The sequence below is a fragment of the Mycetomoellerius zeteki genome, unplaced genomic scaffold, assembly GCF_001594055.1.
Source record: "Mycetomoellerius zeteki isolate Tzet28-1 unplaced genomic scaffold, Tzet1.0 scaffold111, whole genome shotgun sequence".
NCBI lineage: Eukaryota > Metazoa > Arthropoda > Insecta > Hymenoptera > Formicidae > Mycetomoellerius > Mycetomoellerius zeteki.
Window position 1 is genome coordinate 437,057 of NW_017256029.1, and position 11,510 is coordinate 448,566.

The 11,510-nt window shown below is 31.4% G+C and overlaps 1 protein-coding gene across 2 annotated transcripts; it reads left to right on the forward strand.

Moving 5' to 3' along the window:
* Positions 1–1,166: 1,166 nt before the first annotated feature.
* On the forward strand, positions 1,167–6,795 carry fwe (calcium channel flower). 2 transcript variants are annotated; one of them, XR_001936800.1, is made up of 6 exons: positions 1,167–1,316; positions 1,412–1,532; positions 3,321–3,528; positions 4,219–4,326; positions 5,353–5,510; positions 6,467–6,537. XR_001936800.1 is itself a non-coding variant. In XM_018454046.1 (5 exons), the coding sequence occupies exons 1-5, from the start codon at positions 1,314–1,316 to the stop codon at positions 6,600–6,602; spliced, it is 576 nt and encodes a 191-aa protein (XP_018309548.1). In that variant the 5' UTR covers positions 1,167–1,313; the 3' UTR covers positions 6,603–6,795. The 2 variants fall into 2 exon arrangements, 1 of the variants encoding a protein (XP_018309548.1); XM_018454046.1 differs by lacking the exon at positions 5,353–5,510 and having other exon boundaries at positions 6,467–6,795.
* Positions 6,796–11,510: the final 4,715 nt, after the last annotated feature.

Below are 11,510 nucleotides of genomic sequence, written 5' to 3' on the forward strand. Positions count from 1 at the left end.
CTTCCAACAGTTGCAAAACAAACGTTCTGCTGAACGCAGCCATTATTTTAAATTGTTTGTATTTCGTATGAAAAGTTTCCCTAGAAATAGAGATCCCTAATAGATAGATCCCTAATAAATAGAGATCCCTAGAAGTAGAGAGTCTGGACATTCGGGATTCCGCGTGATTGGTGCACGTGACTTGGTGCTCTCACAATGGCAGCATCAATATGGAACCTTACTCACTCAGCGCGAACGGGAGGAAAATTAGAATCGAAATACATTGTACTCGGAATTTATAGTGGTATCACAGAAGTAATGATGTATGTGTATTTCCTAAAAAATTGAGAAATATATTTTTGGCGAAAGTTTTATGTATACATACATATATACGATGCAATGTAATATACACTGGCTGTGTTCTAAAAATTCACTACCATTATTAAAAATCTATAGTACACATAACGTGAACTATAAGGCTTTTTATTTTTAATTGAACTTCTCGCATTTCTTGCATCTCGGTTTATTTTTTCTCTTTTTTTCTTCGCATTGTACAAAAAAGGTAGAAAGTTGAACCGTGTCATTATTGTTTTTTTTACTTAAAAAAAAGTTAGGAAACTTTCAGAGTGTTGCAAATAATTATAGATAGACACATCAAAAATATTACTTATATAATTTTTATATTAATTTAGGGATATTATATATTTTTTTTGCTATTGCTTATCACAAATTGATATGTACTTATCATAAATTAATAAAAAACCATATTATATGACGCAGCAGCCACCAAACACACACACACTATAGCTGCGGTCGCTTTTGTCGCTTGCAGCGCTGTGAGCATCAATTGTCCTTGTTTAATATTTAATAAACAACAAGGATGAAAGCGTTGTGATCGCCAAAGCGAACACATCTAGAATACACACACATATTCGTCGCCATTTTGAGAACACTTCCGCTGAATGTCCAGACTCTCTACTTCTAGGGATTCTAAAGTCTGCGGCACACGATATTTGTTTTCCTGCTGGATTCCTAGTTGGATTAGAATCTTGCCATCGTATTGGCTGCGGTATTGACAGTGTCAGCATCGTAACCAATACGGAAGCAAGAATTTGTTCTAGCTAGCAATCCAGCAGGAAAACAAGCATCGTGTGCCGCCGGCTTAAAATCTCATGCGCCTAGTACGCCCTCATGATCGTCAACGCAAAAGCAACGGGTCGATTTTCCATACTTCAATCGAGACTACTCAAATACTAGCAGATATTAGTGATATTGTGGATACTGTCAGCATTCTCAGCTGACGCACTAAAGAGAGTAATAATATATTATCGAAAATGGTAAAAAAATACATATCTTTAAATATGTCGATCGACGCGTGCTACGACAAACATACTTATGGTATTATGTGTACATGTTTGCGTTTTTCTTTTAGTCATTTGGGGAAAAAATAGCATCAATCATGCAGAGGCCTGGACAAGACCCTGTTGCCAAGGACGATGTGCCTTGGTGGATGAAATACGCCGGTCGTGGACTTGGCACTGTAGGCAGCATAAGTAAGTTCATAGTGTTACTGTATGGTTTGCAGTTTTCTTCCTTTTGTACATACATCGTACATTATTTCGATCTCTCTCTCTCTCTCTCTCGCGCGCGCGCGCGCACATGTGTACCTGCACTCATGTTAAAAACCATTATTTATTTAATCATCCAATTCACAGCCGTAAAATTATCTCTTTATCTGACAGCCAGTCAATATAGCGTTTGCTTCTTTTTACTCTTTCGTTTAAATTTATACTTATTGCTGCACTGCGTTAGAACTTCCTTTCTCACTTCTGCCAAATGTCAAACGTGTATTTATTTCATATTTTAAATATAGAGAATATACTACTCTAGTTTAATTATTTTAAAAATATATATATGTGTATATATATATTGATCTATATACAACTTTATATGCAATCCGAATAACTGAATCTGTTGAGGATAGATTTTGAAAGTATATGCTACAAGTTTTATTCATCAACAGAATGTCATCAGAAATGATAGAATATAATAATAGATTGACTTCAGAAACTGAACAGAATTTAACATTTTGTATCATTTTAAATAATTTATTTCATTTAGTTGTTAAAAATATTCTGTTTGATCAGATTCTGTTTGATTTCTGTCAACAATCTATTGTTAGGTTAGTATTAGTAGGTTCTGCCAGTGAAACATACGTTTAATACAGATACAAATGGAATTGTTGTATATTAACATTCTACTATAACTTGATTTATTGTCATATTATAGGCGTTTTTCTTCTGGTGATTCTATAATGGGTCGATAATGTGTAGTCTTAAAAGTTAGCTGCTAACTGACTCTTATGACTCACTAACTATCCTTCAGACTCGCTTCTGATTCATTATTGACTATAGACTACCGATTTATTATACAATCAGCACTGGAAATTATAAGGACCTCAGATCTTAAAATGGTCGTAATTGAGTCGTAAAATATGAATCGCAGTCATAGGTCGATCCACAATTTTTTGATCAACCTATAACTACAACTTACGTTCCACAACTCAGTTATGGTCATCTTTGTGCTTAAGTTCCAATATTACTGGAAACTATAAGGCTGACGTCCCATGAACAGAACATTACAACGGAACGGAGTGATTCGTCTCGCTATTCCATTCCGTTATAAATTTCCGCTCATAGGACGCCAGCCTAAGGCCCGTTTCTACCAATTGTAGATTAACTTTAATCTCGGTTTAACTTACTTTTCATCTTTTTTCTAGTTCCAAAGATTCCAGAGAAAAAGAAGAAGAGTAAATTAAACCGAGATTAAAGTTAATCCACTTGGTAGAAACTGGCATAAGACCAATATTTCATGTATTGTAAGATAAGACTTTTTAAGTCTTTTGGTTGGCTGCAGGACAGAGAAGTTCTCTGTCCTGCAGCCAATCAATATGTTTAACAAGTTTTTGAAATATTAGGCTAAGGGCCTAAGCACAAAGATGATCGTAACTGACAATGAATTGCCGAACGTAAATCAGTTGTAGATTGACCAAAATATTGTGCGTTGACCTATGACTATGACTCACATTTCGACTTAGTTATGACCATCTTTGTGTGTGTGTGTGCTGAGACCCTAATACTAGGCCGGCTGTATTCAATTTGGACGCTCATACAGTGTAAGCTCCATTCTGTCCTTATCATGCATTTATATGCAGAAGAAAGATAGAAGCTTACAGCATGAATGCTCAAATTAAAATGCAACGGAAGTTAACTATAGTTTCAGGCTATAAGTTTTCTCAAGTAAAATGTAATTTATGCAAAGATTGCCTTATTTATTTGCAGTTGCAATTTTTCTCGGAGCATGGAATTGTGCGTCGATACTTTTTGGCCAGATTGATTGCTTAATTAGCGGTATGTGGCAAATGATAGCAGGTTTTCTGGTTGTTATGATCGAAGCGCCTTGCTGCTGTTTGTTTATCGATTTTGTACAAAATTTAAGCGATTGGGTGGAGAACAAACCATATTGGAATAGAGCAGCTGTTTATTGTTTGTAAGTTTAATTTTATATCTTTTATAGTTTATAATATAGTAAATGTAAAACTCATATACTTTTCTGTGTACAGTCGTGGACAGAACGGCTACAATACGTTTTTTTCGATGGATTTCGGAACTTAGCCTTGCTCTATAGAAGCTAGCCTTGCTATATAGAATAAGTAAGAAGCAATCAGTCATTGAGCAAGCTGCATTTTGAAACTCATTGAACAAAAAGTGTTGCAATTGGTCTGTCCACGACTGTACAGTCCTTGGATGTATTATTAGATGCATCATAATTTTTACAATTTATTGACTTGCCATGATGTATATTTTATTGATTGATATTCAGATTTATATTTTAATGATTATGATCCATCTATCATTATTGTAATTGAAATATATAAAAAAATGGTATATAATGGATGCATTTAGTTTAATCCATTTATTGCTTAAATGTCCACAATTAAAAGATGAACTTGTTAATAGTTATGTAGAAGTGACAGTAAAGGCAGTGCATGTGTTTTCTGTTTTTATTATAAAAATTCGTTAATTTTTATTCATTTATGTTGGCGAACTTTAATTTAAATATTACATATAATATTATTAGATTTATATGCGAGAATCTATCAAAAAATGTATGTACTAATAATGCAATCAAGGACTATATGTTATGATACATTAAATTATGTCATATCTATTGATTTAGAATAGCATTGCCAGCAGTCTTCCTATGTCCAGGAATGAGTAGTATATTTGGCAGTGGTTTAATATTTACAACGGGTATAATTTATGGCTTGATGTCTTTGGGCAAAAAGTAAGTACAATTTGTTTGAATTTACAAAAGATCATCTAAAATAATGGAATTACTTTATTGACAAAAAAAGAAATGTTCAAGCCAATTAGAAGTGCAGAAATTTAAAAGTATGATTGATGTAATTTATATTTAATCATCAATGTGTAATAACCTTTTGTCAACAAAATCAATTTGATTTGATTGAAGAAAACTGTCAAATTAAATTGATGCAAAAATATATCAAAAGCATTACGATCTCAGTATTGTTACTTCGCATAAAACTGATTGTATTTTTTCCTGTTTTCTAGTTACTTTGGTAATTGGTCTAACTTTTAATAATTTCTTATTTTATGAGCATCAGTTTAATCATTAAACTGATGCACATAAAAGCAATATGTACTTTTCATTAAACTTTAATGGAAAGTGCATATCGTAAGGTTACATGATCCAAATTGTAATTTTACACAAACTTTTTATACAAAGTCATTAATATGTTCATAAATTGCAAGAAAGATTTATATTATTTCATTTTTATTGAAATTATAATTTTTAAATAAGTGTTATGAACTAATTACCTATTTATCATTTATTTCTCTTTTCAATCACTTGTCATGTAATCTTACATTCAAATGTAACATCGCTTTTAATATAAAACTATGTAATGCTTTTTTTTCCTTGCCTTTTGATGTGTACGTTTTTGCTTTGAGGTGGAAGAGCAATTTTTATATTGTGTTTGTGTTTTTGATGTTAGCTTGCTTTGGTTTGTAAAGAAATATTTTTACAAGATAATTTTACGAAAAATTTTACTTATACAAGAAAAAAATGTTAGAACTGCCAGAAATATTTTGGATAGAATTTATGTCAGATGGAAAAAGGAACAACGGCTTGAAAAAGTTAATGGTTTATTTCTAATTGTATGTAACGGTCATCACAATATAACTCTTCATAGTATTAATGTAAAACATGTCGCGTGATATAAAGTAATTTTATCTTGTTCTCGATATGATCTCTTTACAAAATGTTTACTAATTTGTAACATAATAACAGAGGATCCAGGCCCGACCCAGCAGGAAGAGTCGGGCGTGGGTTCCCCACAGGGTACAGTGCCTCCTACTGCAGATCACCATACTACTCTCATGGAAGATCCTGATGTCTGGAGGCCTACGTAAATCATCAAACATTCATTGCATCACTTCACTAACCAGGCAATAATATACATGATTTAATGTTACTATAAAATCTAAGTACAATGCTTTGCTACTATTCCCTTCTCGATACACACTTTTTATTCTTTGTTGTACAGGATGGCCCACAACACTTAACAACTCGATATTTCGGAAATTATTTTATCGATTTTAAAGATTTAGATCTTGAATTGTATGGATTTGAAGGACTTTTAAATGGAACTTCTATTTTTATTGTATATTATCTTAGCTTACCTCGATAGTTTTTCAAAACACTATAACAAAATATTTTTTCATTAAGTACTTTTCGAGTTGTAAAGCTTGAAAGTTACAATACCGTCGACATTTGCATTACCCAAGGTGTCCGACTGATGCAAACCTCTTGAATGTTGTTCAGGATCATAACCTGGATAACATTTGTCAAGATCACATTTTACAGATCAACATTGTTCTGTAAAATGCTTTGTTTCTGAGATATACGTTTGTCACACTTTAACTGATTTACTCTGAATATTGCAATCAGATTTAAGGGTAAATTCGAGCAGAAATTGGCTTATTGTAGAAAACCCATAGCCTATCATATATAAAATGACATAAGCTGCATAAGCATAACATAAGGTTGCTGGACCAATGAGCATCAATGTAAATCAATATGGTGTCTGTCTTTATGTTGAATGCTCACTGGTCCAACGACTTTATGCTATGCTTATGCAGCTTATATTATTTTGTGTGTGATGGCTCTTATACTGCTATGTTATGCTTTTGATAGCAAGTGTGTACTAACATAAATTATGTAAGATATTGTGAACTTAATGTGTGACATGATTGTCTTCTTGATAAATTATAGATGGGAAACGATATACATATATGACGCGATGAGTTAAAAATAATAAATGTAGATTTACATCTATTTATAAATACTATGTTCTTGAAAAAAATCATTTTTGAAAAGATTAATATAATTGTTTATATCTTAGGGCACCTTTTGGTGAAATGAGAACAACAGCAATGGATGTTCAAGCTCCATCATCGAGCATGCGGTCCGTACTAGTTGAAAATACTCAGCCAATTGGTGTTAGCATTCCAGCTAATACTCCAGCTAGTATTGTTTGATTAGGAATTATAATTGGGTGAGCAATCTAACGCTTTTGTTTTGTGCGAATAATTGTAAGCGATAATTAATCGTTTAAATGATCAGTAACTCGAATAAGTGAATGAATTTTATTTTATCTCAGCTTTATCATTGATACAAATTGTGATTCAAATGTCCTAATAGTTTCACAAGACATTACATTTAATAATATAAATCGTATTATAGATATGTAAATTCAAGTGTGTTATGATCTGAGAAAAAATCTATTCTTCTCAGAAAAAATTTCTTAAACTTTAATATTACATGGAATTTTTCTATTTTAATGTTTTTATTTAATGCTTGAGATACATTCGTAAGAGTTGTATGCGTTTGTTATATCCTATGTTTGTATGAAACGTGTATGTAAAATGGAGTGGGACATATTTTGAAGACAGTATAGAAAAGAATTTGTGTTATTCATTTTAATAATGCCAAAGTCAAAGACTGTCATAGAAAATGATGTTCTATGGGCCTAGCTTTCATAGGCCCATTTGTCCATTATATGTCATGAAAACGTTAACAAATGTAACAATAGAAAATTGTAGGTGATGTAACATGTTTTGAAGTATATAATATTAAAATTTTATTTTGCAAACAATTAGTTAAGTAAGTTCAACAAGAGAAACTTCCGCGATAATTTCGCATTTGAATTGTAAAACACATTGTTTTCAGAATATCATGTTAGAAGCGAGAAAGTCATTAGTTTGATATACTTTTTATGTATAATATTATAGATAAGCTTCTCCTCTGCCAAATAAACTATGCATAAAATTTAATTATGTTTCGAAATAGCACTGTTGTATACATATCTTTATGCTGTATTACAATTTTTATTACAGCACTATAAAATTAATTATATAATAAATTGATAAAGCCATGAATATACGTACGCAGGGAGTTACTTCAATGTTTATTTTTACTAATTGTAATCTAAAAATCTGAAATATTCTATTTCATTTTTCTTTACTATCACATTTTATTTTTTACTATTACATTTTATTTTTTGGTGTTATAAAAAGATAATATAATGTGTTAATACTGAAAAAAACCACATGTATGTATATATTGATAAATTAATCTATCTTATCGTGCGATATGGCAGAGGGATCTAATAATCTTTATTATTGTTTTCATGTTTTCACGTATCAACAAATTTTGTACAATCATGAATATATTCCATACTTACTGGTTACGTCATTTTTGTTGTATTAAATTTTAATAAAAGAGAGAAGCTTTTTCATCTTTTTCTCTTGATATTAAGTTAAAGTCGACTGAAAGCAATTAAGTTTCTCTGAAAAAAATCAATAGATTCCAAGAATTCTTAGATATTTATATGAATTATGACTATGCGACATATCTTGTATATATGCATATATTCTTTTCAACCTACCACATTTCTAATAGTTTATTTAAACGATTGAAAATATATATTTTGTAAGTATGATTTTAAACTATACAAATGTTAAAAATTGTAAACAAGGCATTTAGGGCACTTAGAAGTAAACCCGAGTATAATTCTCCAATTTCTTTCAAATTTGGTATAAATAGAACTGTGAGAGAGGAATATTTTATCCATGTTTTTCCATATTGGCCCATAAGTGGTTTTAAAGGTTACTACTTTTTTAATTTTCACTCTTTTATTAGTTAACAGAATAAAATTTAACAAACAGTTGAATACAAGATATGTATAATCAAAATTGGAAGACACATGAATAAAATATTTTTCGTAGTTTTACATTTATACCAAATTTGGAAGAAATCGGAAGTTATACTTGGATAGGTTTACTTGTTAGTCACATGAATATCAGTTTGATATTATTCTCCATACATATGTTTCTGAATTACTGATGTTACATGTGCCAAAAGTGTTTGTTTATCATCTTAGTCATTCTGCATTAGCAAATTTTTATTCATACACGTGTCGATTTTTATAAATTTTTTCGTATATATTTCTTTTGTATCCTAAATATTAAATTTGTATTAAAAGTTGTTTCCCACTTGTCCCACACATTCCTGTATGTTACTTAACTTATTTAAGAAAAAGATGTAAGATGTTATCGTCTGACTTTTACTTGATAAATGATTTATAATAATTTATATTTAGAGAAATGATTGCTCATAATAAAATAAATTCTTGTGATTAATGCAGTCATGTGTGTAATTCCACACAACTCGAAAGAATGTATATGTCTAGCGTGTTATTTAATTATACAAGATATCCCACTTCTATAGAACAAACTGTTAAAATGACAGACTTTTTAAGTAAATTAAAACCCTAGTATTAAATTTTAATACTAAAATATCAATAAATATAATAACTAAAATATCAATAGTTTTTAAATTATAAGCGATTCAAAATGAATGTTTTCCTAACTGAGAAGTTAGAAAAGTAGAATAGTTTTCGTCTTTATTTAATTTTAAGCGAATTGTCATTAGAAATGTTTAAGTCAACATTTCAGTAACTGTATGTATATTGACTAAAAAAAATATTTAATATTTTCATTTATCATTCAATATTTTTTATTGAAGAAAAATTTATAGAATTCATTAAATATTTATCATTATTAATCCTATAAGATTCTTAGTTTAATATTAATCTTACTAGTGGAATATCCTGTATATATGTTACGTATATACATTCGCTGAGTATTTTTAACTTGAATTCTTAAGATTAATCAGTATAGGTATATTAGAATAATCGAATGTAATAGCCTCGCAATTAACGAGTATAGTATGGAGAGCAAAAATGTTCTGGCTATGATGTAATAGTAAAATTGTATCGTGTACCAAGTTTCTTCTTTTACAAATATAGCTTTTTCTTCAAGTAATTGATTAGGTAATCGGCTGTTAAAGTAGAGGAACTTAATGCAAATGCAGTTCAGTCACTATTACATTCGAGCAGAATAAAGATTTTTGCTCTCTATTATGTAACAATTAAACGATATATGTGATTATTATTCTCCAGTTGCTATATTTTCTGACAAAAGCTAATAATTATGTTGTTTAAGTAAATATAGTTCATTTAAAATATAGAAAACAATGTTCTCTGTGCGAATAAAAATTTAAGATATTACATAGTAATGTATACATTGATTTAATTCAACTTTGTATATTTATTGTAAATGCTCCTTTTCCACATGTAAATCTTGTACAAAAGTTTGCATTGAAAGAGAAAGAGAGAGAGGGGGGGGAGGGATTATATTAGAAAACTATCCTTTTTTTTAGTAATGCAGTGAGCTAAGAGACCAGAAAAACTGGCGAAGTCACGGTATTGAAAGAAAAAGTTTACATACATGCCATCATCATTGAGACATGTTAATGTACTAAAGGTTGCGACATTTTTTCCGATTTTTTTTTTTTCAGAACGTGTAAAACTTTTCAGGTCCACTATCTATGGATGTGTAAGCAAACAGTTATAGTATTTGTCAAAATCATACAGAATCGAAGTATACAAGATGAATTCAAGAATGTATTTTGTGCAACGCGAAAAAAAATGCCGATTGGGGAAGACTTTTCCTATGACCTTGACCTTAACATATGTTGTCAAAGTCACGACGCTAAGTGACTTCCAAGAGATTTTAATCATTGCTCGTTATCCATTAAAAAGTTATTAACAAAAAAAGTTTAAGAAATAACGTCTTAAATTATTTACAGTGTAAGCGAAGTGAATGGTTGAGAATGGTCGCGTTTAGCAGACTCAACTTGTTGCAGAGCGGATCAGTGAGCGCTCGTTGCTATTAAATGATGTGAAAGAATTGGAGCGATCGTTCACAGATCCGCGGGATCTGCTCCGCAACAGTTGAGGCCCAGTTACGCAACTCACGCAAGTTCAATTTATTTTTTATCTCTTTTCAATTCTAGAATTGAAAATAGATGAAGAATAAATTGAATCTTGATTAAGAATCAACTGTGAATTGTGAAACTGGGCCTCAGTCTGCTGAACGCGACCAATGGATCGAAAAACCATCTCAGTCCAATCAGGCTCCAAAAAAGAAATAAAGAGAAGATTTTTAACCAAATTTGAATAATTATTTTCAATCTACATTCAAAAGATATGCATTTTTAGGTTAATCTAATCGCAAATATGAATTGGCAAACTTCACAACTTTTCAATTATATATTTTACTTTGGGTAAATGTTAAGAAGACCCCGTCAGTCTCTAATTTCGATAAAAATAGACTCAATCGATGCGTTTTTGCATGAAACGAACGAATCTGGCAGAAATAAGCGTCGCTCTGCCCCGCGAACCGAGATATTTAGCGTTAAAGTTCACGACCGTTCAGGTTAGACCGGAATCAGACTACGCATTGAAGATTGAGATTGAAGATTGACAAATTCAAATTTGACCAATCGAAACGAACGGAGTGTTACGTCCCGGGGTTCTTTCGGCGGATAACCGAGGTTCGAATTAACCCGAGACTACTACGGAGTATGAAGGTAGAATTTGAGGTAGTGGAGTGTCTAATTAAATTTGTCCAATTTATTTGTTATTAATTAGAGTTGTGGGCTCGATACAGTGATGATAGTGGATTCTGGGGAGGTCCAGGGTGTATCATCTGTCCTATCTAAATATGAGAGGAATCTTTCTAATATTTCCGGGCAATCGCGACAATTCGACACGTGATGCACGGTAGCTAACGACACAGAGCATGCGTCACAATTTTCAAACCGTTCAGGAAATCCTAAGTGGATGTAGTGTCGTAACACGCCGAGATATTTACTCTTTTTGGAGGCCGAAAGCAAGGTGTAACATTCTGGGCACTTAATTCCGCTACTTTCGCTATGCCGATAAAACAATGGCTGCGTTCAGCAGAGAAAGCAGCTTTGCAACTGTTGTAAAATTCTTCAATATGATTGGTTTATACGTTTAGATCTGTAAGGAACCAAAA

Excerpts from the sequence above, each read along its gene's own strand:
- fwe (XM_018454046.1), top strand. Across the intron at positions 1,533-3,320 it reads TGGCACTGTAGGCAGCATAA|TTGCAATTTTTCTCGGAGCA; the intron begins GTAAGTTCATAG and ends ATTTATTTGCAG. Across the intron at positions 4,327-6,466 it reads TTGATGTCTTTGGGCAAAAA|GGCACCTTTTGGTGAAATGA; the intron begins GTAAGTACAATT and ends TTTATATCTTAG.